General features: G+C 39.4%; 1 protein-coding gene across 1 annotated transcript; it reads left to right on the forward strand.

Moving 5' to 3' along the window:
• Positions 1-2,465: 2,465 nt before the first annotated feature.
• On the forward strand, positions 2,466-7,696 carry LOC144371881 (mitoregulin-like). The gene is made up of 3 exons (XM_078035191.1): positions 2,466-2,521; positions 4,309-4,521; positions 7,622-7,696. The coding sequence occupies exons 1-2, from the start codon at positions 2,466-2,468 to the stop codon at positions 4,511-4,513; spliced, it is 261 nt and encodes an 86-aa protein (XP_077891317.1). The 3' UTR covers positions 4,514-4,521; positions 7,622-7,696.
• The last annotated feature ends 8,622 nt before the right edge of the window (positions 7,697-16,318 follow it).

Below are 16,318 nucleotides of genomic sequence, written 5' to 3' on the forward strand. Positions count from 1 at the left end.
CAGGTCAATCAAACACTATGGTGAATGCCAAAAATCCATGTGCAGAGCTGCAAACTTCAGACTTCAAACTACAGTCCAACCACTCCAACATTACTGTAGTATTGTCTAACTTGAAGACATATATATATATTACTATATAAATATATTTTGCCATTTGTCTATGCTTAGTAACAAATTTGCATTTTTTATTTGATATAACAAAGGCTTTGATGTAATTTCTCTTAGATTTTGCATTTTTCATTATTTTTATGCTTAACCTCAAACATATTGATTCTTATATAATTGTATTAGTATTATGAACAATCACATGAAATGTTTTGAATATAATTATAGGGCTTTTTTCATTTAGTATGAACCTTTCCATCAGTGTGGAAAACTAAGAAAATTTCTTCCCGCTGTATAATCTGGGATTTGTAGCTTAAAGTTTGTTTTTCTGTGAATAAAATGTACTCAATAAATGCTTGTATAATTATATCAAAATGGATTCTGCTGTCATGTATGACTAAAAATAACCAATAAGTTAAAAATATATTCAAAAATGCAAATAAAAAGATGAAAAAAAACCTATGGTGTTTAGAAATGAAATATTTGGGAGGTGATTAGGATTAAATAAATTCACCCCAGTGAAGTCCCCATGATTGGATACAGGTGACTTTATAAAGGGAGGGGAGTGGAGATTTCGGAGGATACCCATCCTTAAACTTGTGGTTCTCGCCATGTGAAGCTCTGCCCTTGCTCGGGACTCTGCAGCAAGAAGACCATCCTCAGCTGCTGCCCTTGCCCCTGATGTAGACCTAGGAAACAAACCTCTCCTCTCTATACTCCTCCACTCTGGTACTGTGTTATTAGCGACAGGGACTGGATTAATAGAAGGCGAATGCTCTGTTTTAATCAGATCACAGATTCATGTTTTGTGGGCACATTGAAGTATAAAGTGACCACTTTACTGTTCAGGGCCTGGGAGTTGCAGAGGAAGGTAACGTCATTTATAGACTTTAAATAAATTTACAAAAGCAGCAAAGGTTCAGTATGTTACATGATAATGTCTTTTCCCTTGGTAAGTGCTTCAAACAGCAAACTCAACAGCAGCAATTAATGTATCCTTCAAAAGACACCCTGTAATCAATTAACTCATGACATTTGACTATTCAGCCTATTATTAATCCAAATTTAATATTCACCTCAAAACCAGTTTGCCATTATCAAATCCACTAAAATGTCCTACTGAAACAATTTTCCAAGGTGAAAAAAATACAAAGATTCAAGCTGGGGACATGTTGGCTTCTTAAGAGGGATTTTAAGATTTTAGATCTTTGTCTCTTCCCAGCAGCTCTCTGAATATAACCCCAGTTTCCTCATGTTAAAATAAGGGCCTTGCATAGTCTGGCTGGCTCTGCAGGTCTAAGGCTCCCGTGTCCAGGATCTGCCTATTTTCAGCCCAAGGCATCTTAGGGATGAGGCCAGAATTCCAAATGAGGTTCAAATTTGCAACAACACTAGTGGCCCAGGTACACAGTCTCAGAAAAAGACTCCAAAATGACTTAAAATTAACACATCATACCAAATTTTTGTTTTTTAAGTGAGAAAACTTAATTAAAGAGAAATTTCATGTTTTCTTCTGATTAACCTACTTATCTTTCAAAATTCAGTTCTGAGCTGGAGGTACACAGCTCAGTGGCAGAATGGGTGCCTAGTCAATGGGAGGTCCTGGGTTCCATGCCCAGCACTACAGAGAGGAAGAAGAGGAAGAGGAAGAGGGAAGGAAGAGGAGGACAGGGGGGGAAAGAGAGAGGACCTGAGAGAAGAGACTGATTTAATTTAGCCATTCACCCAGAAGATACAGCTGACCACTCCCTACTGTCATCAACATCAAATATTCACTGTGTGTCAGTTATCTGCCAGTCCCTGTTCTAAGCACTTAGGATTCATGGTGCACAGTGGAGACGAAAATCCTTGCTCTCAAGTGGCTTATATTCTAGGTGGGGGGGAGGGCCGGGGGCACTGCACTGTAAATGTAATAAGTAAATCCTGCTGTATGTGGCAGGGAGCCAGGACTAGAGGGAGACAGAAAAAGACCATGGGGATCAGGAACACCAAGAGTGGGAATGGCTGAGTTTGTGAGTGACTTATTTAGTTAGTTAGTTTTGAGTTTGAGATTTTTACCTAGTCTGATAGCTTCATAAAGAGGTGAAAATTGATTAAAAAAAACTTATAGGAGATGGGGAAACGAGCCAGGGAGTATCTAGAAGAAGAAAAATGGCAGGGTCCCACCCTGTGAACATTCTCCACCAGTTCAGGTCACAGTGAGCAGGCTCTTGAGAGATAAGGCTAGGGAAGCTGGTCACACAGAGCCCTCGGGGCCACCACAGAGGCTTCTACACTCCAGGGTTTGAGTAGAGCAGTGACATGATCCAACTTCTTCCCTGCAGGCCCACCTGCTCTGGTTGCTGTGTGGGGAATAGAACATGGTGGACAGGAAGAGAAGCTCTGAAAGCTGGTGGGGGCTGTTGCAGCCCCTCAGGTAAAAGGCCAGGACTGCTTGGACCCAGGGCTGTAGCGGAGGTCGGCTCTGTCCTGAAAACAAAACAGGGTGAGCTAAGCGATGAGATCACACTAATTGGAAACATGAGTAAAATGTTTCCTTGAGTTTTGTGAGCAAACAAATCAAACCCGAGGACAGGGCTGTTGGAACTCCTGATTTATACCTGTCGGAAGTATAAGTGACAACCTACCACTGGAAACTGGCAATTTAAAGGGGGCGGGGTGTGGTCAGAGTCTTGTGATTCTGAGCTCTCAACTTGTAGTATCTGACACTATTTCCAGATAGAATTGGAGGACATTCAACTGCTGGTGTTCACTGCAGAACTGGTTGGTGTGTGGGGCTTCTCCTACATCTGATGTCTGAAGTACTGAGCATCTGCATAAGAGGTAGTTGGTACTGAAAACCAGAGTGGGAAAGTGTTTTTCCCACACTGTGTAACACATTGCTGCAAACTTTGCAACTTAAAACAATACACCCTTATTCTCTCACACTTTCCATGGGCCAGGAGTCTTTAGCTAGGTCCTCTGTTAAAAGTTTCACAAGGCTGCAACTAAGGTGCCAGGCTGTGTTTTCATCTGGAGGCCCCAGTGAGGAAAATGTGCTTCCAAGCTCATTCAGGTTGCAGACAGTTGGTTTATTTGTGGTTGTAGGATAAGGGATCTAGCTGTTAGCTTGGAGCACCCCGCCATTCCCGGGGTCACTCACAGTTCTTTGATGTCAACTCCTTCAACACTTCCACCCTCTTCATCAAGCTGTAAGGAAAGTCTTCAATGTAACATAAAGCAATCACAGGTGACACCGTATCACTTTTGCTTTATTCTATTAGTTAGAAGCAAGTCTCTGGATCTGCACACTTAAGTGCCTGAACACCAGGAAGTGGGACACACGTGGGATCACAGTGACCTGTATCATTAGATGTGTGTGTGCCCCTCATCTCAACAATACTGTCTCCTGTTAGCTCTGGCATAGCGTGGCTAGTGTGACAAAAGAACTTCATTTTCTTTTTAAATTTTTTTTTTGGTTGTTGACAGACCTTTATTTTATTTATGTTTTATGCAGTGCTTAGAATCAAACCCTGTGCCTCACACACGCTGGGCAAGAGCGCTTCTACTGGGCCCCAGCCCCAGTCCTAAGAACTTCATTTTCAATTTAAAGAAATCTAATGACCAATTTAATTTAAAAACCCATAGTAAACTCAGTTTCAGGAAAAAAAAATTGTGTAAGTAAATGAGACTTCTTTTTCAATTGTAAATTTTATAAAACTAGATACAGATCAAATATCTCCACTGAAAACTCAGTGTTTAAACAGTATGATTGATGTTAATTGTAAAGATATACACCAAGTTTCAAAGACAATACAAAACCCAGAAATCTCTTAAATAATTTCCAAACTGATGTTGAAATGATAAGATATATTATTAAAAACAATTTTATCTGCTTGTACTTATTTTTGAAAGAAACCAGTTACCAGAGGATTTTAAGTTGCACACGTGGTTCAAATTCTATTGCTGAGCAAAAATAAAGAGGTGCTGAGCTTACCCTTGGCAAGACACCAATGTCAGCTAATAGTGCAGGGAAACATCTGATTAATGATAGATGGGACACTGTGGAGGGCTCAGAGGGGTGCAGATGGGCTCTCCAAGCGCTGGGAAGGTCTCTGGAGAAGGCCAACCTGTTGCTGACACACCCAGCAGGACGCCCCGCCCAAGCCGCTGCTCATCGCCCTGTGCCCGCTGTGAACGCGGCGTGGCTTGACCCTCGCGCAGCGCCATAGGCTGCGCTGCATGCCGGGCTGCCACTTTGGCGGACGTGTCGGAGAGTACGCTGCAGGTGTCGGTGCTGGTGGCTTTCGCCTCCGGAGTGCTCGTTGGCTGGCAGGCGAACCGGCTAAGGAGGCGCAACCTGGACTGGAGGAAGCGGAGGCTGCAGGACAAGCTGGCGACGACGCAGAAGAAGCTGGACCTGGCCTGAAGCAGCAGGTACGGTGGGGCCGGGCGCACTCCGGGGTGGGCGAGGGGGCGCGGGGCGCCACGGCGCTTTTCTCCCAGCGACCCCACTCCCTGGGAGCCGGCGTCCAACCCAAATGCTCCGCACCCGCGACCTCCCCACGCCAAACCCTGCTCCAGCCCGCGCTGCGCCCAGTCGGGCCAGCCACGGAACCCCCCGACCGTGCACGACAGACCGCTTCCCCCACCCTGATGGCCCTCAGCCGCCGGGTCTGCTGCCCAGGGCTGCGCTGGAGCTGCCCTACCCGCGCCCGCTCCGCGCTTTCCGGTGTCCCTGTCCCTGGAGCCACCGCTCTTGGGGCCCAAGCCTCAGGAAGAGTCCTACTGTGTCAGGACTGCAGGACCTGGAGGGCGAGCAGGGACGTTAACTAGAGGACACACAAGTGATGTCAGCATGAAAGTTAACTTCAAAGATAAACCAGTGGCAAAGGAGATGAACTCTCCCAAAGACTGTGAAAATGGCCACTCTCAGGCTTGGGGAAGGCTTGGCCGGCCTGGCACCTAGACTGGATGCTCCAGGGTGTCAGGTTCAGCTTTCTGGAAAGCACTGTGATGGAGGTGTAGCCCATGTGCATGCGCCCATGCTGGGTAGTGGAGTTCCAGAAACCTGCCCTATGTAATAATGAAACGTTGGGACAGAGATTGATAGATAGTAAAAGTACTGGTCTCATTGTTGCTTAATAGAAAAAATGATACACTTTAATGAGAAGGAATAGGGGAATGAATAACTTTTGATGGGATATAATAATACTATTACTAAACTTTTGTTAAATGTTAATGTGTTAGGGAAAATATTTGTGATCAAATGGCAAGTTAACAAAAACAAAACGGACTAAAAGGTATCTTAATGACGTTTTTCTATATATAGTACATGAAAAAGATATAAAAGAAAACATGCTGAAATGGTATCTCTGTGGTGGAATGCTGGGAGTAGTGTTTTTTCTCATTTTTAAGTACACCGAATGCCTATGCCATTTTTTTTCCCCAGTACTGAGATTGAACCCAGCCCTATCACTGAGCCACATCCCAGCTCTTTTATTATTTATTTGTTTTTTTGGTACTGGGGATAAATCTGGGGCCTTGTGCATGCTAGGCATGTAAGTGCTCCACCACTGAGCCACATCCCTAGCCCTTTTTATTTTTTATTGTGACACAGAGTCTGGCTAAATTGTTGAGGCTGGCCTTGAACTTGTGATCCTCCTGCCTTAGCCTCCATAGTAGCTGGGATTATAGGTGTGTGCCATTTCATCCCAGGTCTATTACCTTGCGAGAAAAAAAAAGTAAATAGCAATTAATAGGTTCATTTTTTTTAAGATTCTTTATCAGTTTGCTAATTTTATTTTGTAAAAAGGATCTATTGCCAAGATTTTTACTCTAAATAAAATTATTTTATATCAGTTAAAAATAAGCCAGGCACGGTGATGCAGGCCTGTAATCCCAGCAGCTCTTTAGGCTGAGGCAGGAGGATGGTGAATTCAAAGCCAGCCTCAGCAAAAATGAGGTGCTGTACAACTCAGTGAGACTGTCTCTAAATAAAATACAAAACCGGGCTGGGGTCATGTGCCCCTGAGTTCAATCCCTGGTACCTAAAAAGAATTTAAAAAAAATAAATTTTAAAATGTACCAAAGAATTTGGCACATAAATATTTAAGTGACTTTGTATTGGAATCACAGTGGTACAGCAAAAGCAAAATTGTCTCCTGGTAGAAATGAAAAATAAAGCTTGATGGAGTATTGACTTACTTACCGGTAACTTACTGTGGTTCTACACTTAATTTTAAATTTAGTGGGACATTAAGAGAACCAGGAAATTTTTCAAAAGGAAACTATAAAAGCAGTTAGTAAAATAAAAATAAAAGATGATTACAAAATTATTCAAGTTGGAGACAAATTGATTCAGGAACCACTTGATACCTTGAATATCTGGAAAGGACGTTTTAATAGTATTAGCTCATTCTTTCTTGTATCCACAAAAGAGACCTGAAAAGAAAGTGGACGGGGCTGGGGATGTGGCTTAAGCGCTAATGTGCTCACCTGGCATGCGCTGGGGGCGCTGGGTTTGATCCTCAGCACCATATAAAAATAAAATAAAGATGTTGTGTCCACCGAAAACTAAAAAATAAATATTAAAAATTTTTCTCTCTCTCTCTCTTAAAAAAAAAGAAAGTGGAATAAATTTCCAGCATGGTATCCATGGGACAAGGAATTAGCTTCCTATTTGGGTCACTGAGTATATGAATTTTGTAAATAACTCAGGTGGATGCCAAATAATAAGAACAGAGAAGAAGCTAGTGGAATTTACTTTTTTATCTACTTTACCTTTCCACATAATCTGCAGAAAAGAAACCAAAGAAAGGTGTGCCTTTTTGGAGGGGTACATTGACAAAGATGCAAGTAGTCTTTAGTAACACAGGAAGTCAGGACGAAGTCATGTAACATTGGATGCAATGAATACTATTTGGTAATAAGGAATAAAATTATGATACAACAGTGTGGAAGCATAACATTACATGGTTCATGTAGACAAGAGTTCATACTGTACAAGTTCATTTATGTAAAAGTTCAAGAGCAGGCAAAATTTAGGGTGTGAAAAAATCAAGACAAGTTTGTCTCAGGAGGAATGGGATGGAATTTACTAGAAAGGACATTGGAGTTCTTCTATGAGGTTTCAGTTATAAACACACATGTTTGTCAAAATGCAGCAGATATACCTTTTAGGTTTGTGCATGTCTTTGTATGTTTTACATCAAATATTCAGCTCTCTTAGTGGTACCTATAGCACATTATTTAGGGGGCAGTGTATTGGTGACTGTGGTTGACTTCAAAATGCTTAAAAATAAAGTGGGTTGATGGATAGATAGACCAAATAAGTAGGGTAAAATGTGAACAGTAGAATTGAGGTAGTGGCATATAGGTATTTGCTCTAAAATTCTTTCGACTTTATTGTATGCCTAAAAGTGTTTATTTCATAAGGGGAGAAAAGTAAGTTTTTATTTCCTAAGACAATAGACATAACTGAAATGTAAGAATCATAACTTAATATGATGTTTTAAACTGTCTCCGTTTGCCGTAGGTTGATAGTCTGCTTTCTGAGAGCCGATTGAAAGAAGCTCTAGATCCTAATAAAAGTCGAGATATTTACCAAAGGTAAAGTATGCTCCATTATTGGGTTTTCTCGGGACTATACTTATATCTCAATGAGTTGGATTTAAGGCACAGAAGTTGTTTGAGACTTTCTTGCCCTCTTTTCCTTCCTTTCTTGCTTTTTCTCTATCTATGTTTTACCCAAAAGACAAAATAATAATGGTAGATAATATTGAGGTAACAGTGAATAAGATTTTCTAAAATGTACTTTTAAATATTTCCTATCATTATCTAAATCTACCTGGTCTTAATTTGAAATGATAAGATCAAATAAAGAATAGTAAATATTAAAAAGAAGCACCTTTCATTTATTTTATACCCTGTATGTGCCGGGCATTATAGTCTATACTCCTCAAACTTATTCTTAAATTTTTTCAATAATACCATAAGGTACTTATTAACATAAATAAGAAAATCAGGGCTGGGGATATGTGGCTCAAGCAGTAGCGCGCTTGCCTGGCATGCATGCGGCCTGGGTTCGATCCTCAGCACCACATACCAACAAAGATGTTGTGTCTGCCGAGAACCAAAAAAAATAAATATTAAAAATTCTCTCTGTCTCTGTCTGTCTGTCTGTCTGTCTGTCTGTCTGTCTCTCTCTCTCTCTCTCTCTCTCTCTCTCTCTCTCTCCTCTCTCACACTCTCTTTAAAAAAAAAAGAAAGAAAAGAAAATCAAGGCTCACAGCAGTTAGTTAATGCATCTAGCATTACTTGGCTTTAAGACACTAAAGTTGGGAGCCTATGAAAATGTTTTAAGGTGGCTAAGAAATGCAGAATTCCTTGAAGCAAGGGAGGGCACTTGACGAGAATCTCAGAGGTGCAGGCTTTAGTCCATTACAACCAAATGGAAGGATTGCACGGTGATGTCATGAAGGTCTAGAAGGAACCAGCTACACCTAGTGGTTGTGGGCTTGTTGCTATTGTGCAGCAACTAAAATCTGCTCAGAATGCACTGTGGTGGCTCAAGCAGAATTACCCTAGGCCCTTGGCTCATGTAGCCCAGAAATGATCAGAAATCTTGCTAGAAGCAATTTGTCTTTGCTTGGGATAATGACCTTTAATTTTCTTGAAAAGATATTGTGTTCTCTATTTGAGTAAGTAGTTTCTGGTTTTAATCCCTGGGAAATTTTAACATTAAATAACATAACGAACTAAACTGAACTAGACTGCTAACACTTTTGCATTAAGTTCAGAACATCATTAAGTAAATCTGCATATTTGGGGGTATTTGAAGAGTTTATAGCATTCAGAAGAACATGAGAAGGGGCACCAGGAGATAAATAGTAAATACTTAAGTAATAAGACCATGGGGAAGAAAAGAAGAGACCATGAGATTCATTCTATTAACTTAAATTATTTATTAGAAGTATTTGGAAAAGTTTTACTTAAGCTAGGAATTCAAAGTGCCTAAAGGCAAAGTAAAATATAAATAATTTTTAAAATGTCAAATGGAATTTAATTTACCATTATTGGCAGGATTGATTGTTTAAGGAATTATTTTAAATTAATTAATAATAGTGAAGAAAATAATAAAGGTAATCGTGCTTGCTTTGCTAGATTTAAAAACAAAATAATGTATACAGACTATATTTGAAGCCTTGGGGAAAGCTAAGTTTTTAATTTTCTTTAAAAAAATATTAAGCGTTGGGGCTGGGGATGTGGCTCAAACAGTAGCGTGCTCGCCTGGCATGGGCGGTGCGCTGGGTTGGATCCTCAGCACCACATAAAAATAAAATAAAGATGTTGTGTCCACCAAAAACTAAAAAATAAATATTAAAAATTCATTCTCTCTCTCTCTCTCTCAAAATAAAATATATTAAGTGTTTATGGGGAGAAGAGATTGAACCCAGGTCCCTTTGCCACATGATTACATCCCTCGTCCTTTTTATTTTTTTCTTCTGTGACAAGGTCTTGTTAAGTTGCCCTGGCTGGCCTCAGACTTTCAACATATAACACTGGCATATGCCAGGCCTTGAGGTCAAAATTCTAGATACTCTGTGTTAGGGTATCTGAACCTTTTTTTTTTTTTAAGTCAGGTACATGTTTTAGGTTTTAGGAGCCATATACAATCTCTGTCAGACCCCATCCTCCTCCTCCTTACAACTCTTTAAAAATAGAAAAAACATTTTTAGTTCTCGGGCAATATAAAAACAGTTTTCAGGCCACGTTAGGCTGCAAGCTCATTTACTGTTTTCCACCTGTGCTTACAGGACATCTTAGGCTGTGCCTGATGCGAACTTTGATAGACTTTTATCCAGAAGTTCTAAATAACCCTGTGACTTATCTTTTCTCCCAACCACTGACACAGGAAGATATTAGGACATTGAGCTGCTAATGGTTACTAGATACACTGAGTGGTACCCTCAAAAAAGGTGTTAGATTTTTGGTGGTTGTGCTGGGGATGCGTCCAATTTTTAAAAGCTGGATTTAGCCTGCATTTTTATTATAGTGTTTTCTATTTTACCTACTAGCTCCTAAGTAATATGCCTGTTACTATCATCTCCTTTTGAGATATATGATTTTCCAGTGATCTATTAAACATTAACCAAAATTATCTTCTCCCTGGTTCCTTCTGCATCATGTTTTGTATGTATCTGTTTTTTCCTTTCCAAGATTGCTGATGGTATGGCATATATTGAAAGAATGAACTATATTCACCGAGATCTTTGAGCTGCTAATATTCTTGTAGAAGAAAATCTTGTGTGTAAAATAGCAGATTTTGGTTTAGCAAGATTAATTGAAGACAATGAATACATGCAAGACAAGGTAAGAGTACTTTTATTTAAATGCTTGTAATCTATTGTCCTTTGTTTTTTTCTCACTTAAAACTCTTTTCAATAGGCAGTTTTATAGAGTAAGAATAATTACAGGTCCATCAGCAACCCACATAGGACTCTTAGATCCCCACCCATGCAGGAAACCTGGGGTCACTGTCCCACAGGATCCTCAGCCATCACTCCTGTGTAGACCCCCATTATCAATGTGGGCTCCCCCAGTGTCCCTATAGGAACACTACAATCACTGCCATAGCTCCATACATGTGGTAGCCTGCACCTGGGGACACTGGACAGGGTCTGGAGACAGCTGCCAGTACATCTAGATCTCTGAACATGCCACCGAATGCCACTACCAGGCCAGACACAACCAACACCCTATCGCTGAAAGCAGTTGCCTCCAACTTGGGACACATTTGATGCCATCTTTAATAAGGGCAACTCCTAGCTTGGGACACAGGCTGGGGCCTAGAAGAAATATCAAGGTACCTAGAATCCCAAAATCTCCCCTCTCCCAAGCAGCTGCTAACCCCGCACAGTGCTTGCAGCCACACAGCAGGTCCATAGCTTACAGAGCCTGGTACTGCTCTGTTCAACATCTCTCTCTCCACAACAGGGAAGCAGTCCCCAGGGCACAGCCCATAAGATCTCTGGAGAATGGAGATTCTGATTGGGAAGTAGAAAGGGGCAAATGAAAAAGAGTCCAGAGACTAAATTAGAGGCCAGGAATTGTGAGGTCTCCAGGTGGGCCCAAGACAAGATCCTTGGGGTGCAGTCTCCCATGTGGATTGACAAGTGCTACACCATTTCCAGGAACTCCATCCCAAGACCAACCCTCCCACCCTAATAACCTTCACCATCCTGAGGGTGGAGACACCAGTAAACAACCCCAACTTGTAGAAGAGAAAAGAAGCAGAAAAGATACTATTGAAGTCCAACAAAACAATCCTGTATCTTCTTTTTAGATTTTTTTTTCTCTTTTCTCTCTTCTCCCACGTTTACATTCCCAACATTTGTAAAACAAAAAACTTTTCATAGATTAGGCTACTGATATCTGGAAGGTCTGATTACTATATTACAGTTCTATTGTATATTCTTTTATCTCCTATTTCTACATTATTCATTTCTTATTTTTTATGTTTTGTGTTTTGTATTCCCTCTACTGTCTTCCCACTAACTTGTCTCCCCCAAAACACTTTCTCTTTTCTCCTGCTACTATTCAACTTCTTTTCATTACTCTTTAACTCTTGCTAAGATCTAATAACTCTATATCCTCACCTCCCACCTTCTTAACATCTCAATCTATACTTCACTCCTGGTTCTTTGTCCATCACAAGAAATTGTAGACCTATTTGCAAACCTATTGTTTATGTTGTAGATAATGATTGAACTTGCCATTTCTGTATATTGTTACAAAGCCAGAAACATCTTAATAGCAGCTATTTGGTTTAAGGCTGCATAATTTTTGTATTGGGATCTGTGAATATTGATCTCCCCCTTAAAGGGGAGGTATTGGAGGAAATTAGGGACACTACAATCCTCCATAGTAAATAATGTGACTCCTTGAAAAAACAGAGCTGGAAGGGAAGATGAACATGAGAAACCAAGGGAAAAGTGTGCCCCAAACAAAAATGCTACATTATGGGAATCCATGACCACAACAGCAGGAGAAATGATAGAGAAGGAGCTGAGGAGGTACATAATTAAAATGTTCTATGAATTAAAATATTAAATAAGAGAGCAAATACAGGCAGCAAAAGATATTTTTGACAAAGATCTAAATAACCAAATATAAGAAGCAAAAGATTACTTCAATGGGAGATAGAAGTTCTGGAAAAAAAATAATCAGAAATCATTGAAATGAAGGAAATAATAAACCACATTAAAAACTCAATAGGAAGCATCTCCAACAGAATAGATAACTTAGAACACTGAACGTCAGACAATGAAGACAAAGTATACAATCCTGAAAATAAAGTTGATCACAGTGAAGATGGTAAGAAACCATGAACACAACATTCAAGAATTATGGGATAATATGAAAAGACCAGACAGAGCTGCCCCACGCACCTGCAGGGTAGGCGGACCTGCGACCCACCAGCAGAACAGGTCCAGCGGCCTGCTGAGGGGCAGGCCCGCTCTCTCCCCCAGTGCCTGCAAGGTAGGCGGGACTGTGATCACTGGTATATCAGGCCCAGCGGCCTGCTGAGTGACAGAGCTGCCCCACGTGCCGCAGGATAGGTGGACCTGTGACCAACCAGCAGAGCAGACCTAGCGGCCTGCCAGCGTGGTAGACAGATCACCCCAATTGGAGGAGGATCACAGCTACTACCTGCTCTGCAAGGGAAATTTTTCAACTATACAAGAGCAATATAAATAAATAGAGGGAAAATTTCAAAAACAAACAGTTTTACCAAGCAGAAAGAAATGCGAGCAGTATGAAAAGACAAGGAACGAAAGGACCACAAGCAATGCAGGTCAACTCAACTCTAGAAGAGGTAATAGCTACAACAGATGGAATGTCAGATAAAGAATTCAAGATTTACATGCTTCAGATGATCTGGAGTCTCAAGGAAGACATGAGACAGCAAAATCAGACAATGAAAGATCACTTTGACAATGAATTACATAAACAAATTCAAGAAACAAAAGATCAATTACACAGGGAGATAGAGGTAATAAAAAACAAACAAATAGAAATCCTAGAAATGCAGGAAGCAATAAACCAACTTAAAAACTCAATTGAGAATACTACCAGCAGAGTAGAACACTTAGAAGATAGAACATCAGACAATGAAGACAAAGTATTTCAACTTGAAAAGAACATAGACAGCTCAGCAAGACTGTTAAGAAACCATGAGCAGAACATTCAAGAAATATGGGATAACATAAAGAGACCAAACTTAAGAGTCATTGGGATACAGGAAGGCATAGAGGTCCAAACCAAAGGAATAAACAATCTATTCAATGAAATAATACGAGAAAACTTCCCAGACTTGAAGAATGAGACAGAATCCCAAATCCTAGAAGCCTACAGGACGCCGAATGTGCAAAACCATAAGAGATCCACACCTAGACACATTATAATGAAGATGCCCAACATACAGAATAAGGAGAGAATTTTAAAAGCTACAAGAGAAAGGAAGCAAATTACATTTAGGGGTAAACCAATAAGGATAACAGCTGATCTTTCAACACAGACTCTGAAAGCTAGAAGATCCTGGAATAACATATTTCAAACACTGAAAGAAAATGGGTTCCAACCAAGAATTGTGTATCTGGCGAAATTAAGTTTCAGGATGGAAGATGAAATTAAAACCTTCCACGATAAACAAAAGTTAAAAGAATTTGCAGCTAGAAACCATCTCTTCAAAAAATCCTTGGCAAAACTTTACAGGAAGAGAAAATGGAAAACAACAATGAAAACCAACAGTGGGGTGTAGGACAGTAAAGGGGGAAAAATAATCAAAGAGAAAAACAAATCAGGTTTAGTAGCATTAATAAACAAATATGGCTGGAAGAACAAACCATATCTCAATAATAACCCTAAATGTTAATGGCTTAAACTCACCAATTAAGAGACACAGGCTAGTTGAATGGATCACAAAACAAGACCCAACAATATGCTGCCTACAGGAGACGCATTTGATAGGAAAAGATATACATAGACTGAAGGTGAAAGGTTGGGAAAAATCATATCACTCATATGGACTGCGGAAACAAGCAGGAGTGTCCATACTCATATTAAATAAAATATATTTCAGGCCAAAGTTAATCAAAAGGGATAAAGAGAGACACTACATACTACTCAAGGGAACCATACACCAACAAGACATAACAATCATAAATATATATGCCCCAAACGACGGTGCTGCTATGTTCATCAAGCAAACTCTTCTCAAGTTCAAGAGTCTAATAGACCACCATACAATAATCATGGGAGACTTCAACACACCTCTCTCACCACTGGACAGATCTTCCAAACAAAAGTTGAATAAGGAAACTATAGAACTCAATAACACAATTAACAACCTAGACTTAATTGACATATATAGAATATACCACCCAACATCAAGCAGTTACACTTTTTTTCTCAGCAGCACATGGATATTTCTCAAAAATAGATCATATATTATGTCACAGGGCAACTCTTAGACAATATAAATAAGTAAAGATAATACCATGCATCTTATCTGATCATAATGGAATAAAACTGAAAATCAATGATAACAGAAGGAAGGAAAAATCATGCATCACTTGGAGAATGAACAATAGGTTACTGAATGATCAATAGGTTTGAGAAGACATCAAGGAGAAAATTAAAAAATTCTTAGAGTTAAATGAAAACACAGACACAACATATCGGAATTTATGGGACATATTGAAAGCAATTCTAAGAGGAAAATTCATTGCTTGGAGTTCATTCCTTAAAAAAAGAAAAAAACAACAAATAAATGATCTCATACTTCATCTCAAAATCCTAGAAAAAGAAGAGCAAAACAACAGCAAAAGAAGTAGAAGGCAAGAAATAATTAAAATCAGAGCTGAAATTAATGAAATCGAAACAAAAGAAACAATTGAAAACATGGACAAAACTAAAGGTTGGTTCTTTGAAAAAATAAATAAAATTTACAGACCCTTAGCCATGCTAGCGAAGAGAAGAAGAGAGAGAACTCAAATTACTAGCATATGGGATGAAAAAGGCAATATCACAACAGACACTTCAGAAATACGGAAGATAATCAGAAATTATTTTGAATTCTTATACTCCAATAAAATAGAAGATAGTGAAGGCATCGATAAATTTCTTAAGTCATATAATCTGCCCAGATTGAGTCAGGAGGATATAGACAACCTAAACAGACCAATATCAATTGAGGAAATAGAAGAAACCATCAAAACATTACCATCTAAGAAAAGCCCAGGACCGGATGGGTATACAGCAGAGTTTTACAAAACCTTTAAAGAGGAACTAATACCAATACTTTTCAAGCTATTTCAGGAAATAGAAAAAGAAGGAGAACTTCCAAATTCATTCTACAAAGCCAACATCACCCTGATTCCGAAACCAGACAAAGACACTTCAAAGAAAGAAAACTACAGACCAATATCTCTAATGAACCTAGATGCAAAAATCCTCAATAAAATTCTGGTGAATCAAATACAAAAACATATCAAAAAAATTGTGCACCATGATCAAGTAGGATTCATCCCTGGGATGCAAGGCTGGTTCAATATACGAAAATCAATAAATGTTATTCATGACATCAATAGACTTAAAAATAAGAACCATATGATCATCTCGATAGATGAGGAAAAAGCATTCGACAAAGTACAGCATCTCTTTATGTTCAAAACTCTCAAAAAACTAGGAATAACAGGAGCATACCTCAACATTGTAAAAGCAATCTTTGCTAAGCCTCAGGCTAGCATCATTCTGAATGGAGAAAAATTGAAGGCATTCCCTCTAAAATCTGGAACAAGACAGGGATGCCCTCTCTCACCACTTCTGTTCAACATAGTTCTCGAAACACTGGCCAGAGCAATTAGAGAGACGAAAGAAATTAAAGGCATAAAAATAGGAAAAGAAGAACTTAAATTATCACTATTTGCAGAAGACATGATTCTATACCTAGCAGACCCAAAAGGGTCTACAAAAAAACTATTAGAGCTAATAAATGAATTCAGCAAAGTGACAGGATATAAAATCAACACGCATAAATCAAAGGCATTTCTGTATATCAGCGACAAATCCTCTGAAATGGAAATGAGGACAACCACTCCGTTCACAATATCCTCAAAAATAATAAAATACTTGGGAATCAACCTAACAAAAGATGTGAAAGACTTAT

Source organism: Ictidomys tridecemlineatus, chromosome Y (genome assembly GCF_052094955.1).
Source record: "Ictidomys tridecemlineatus isolate mIctTri1 chromosome Y, mIctTri1.hap1, whole genome shotgun sequence".
Taxonomy (NCBI): domain Eukaryota; kingdom Metazoa; phylum Chordata; class Mammalia; order Rodentia; family Sciuridae; genus Ictidomys; species Ictidomys tridecemlineatus.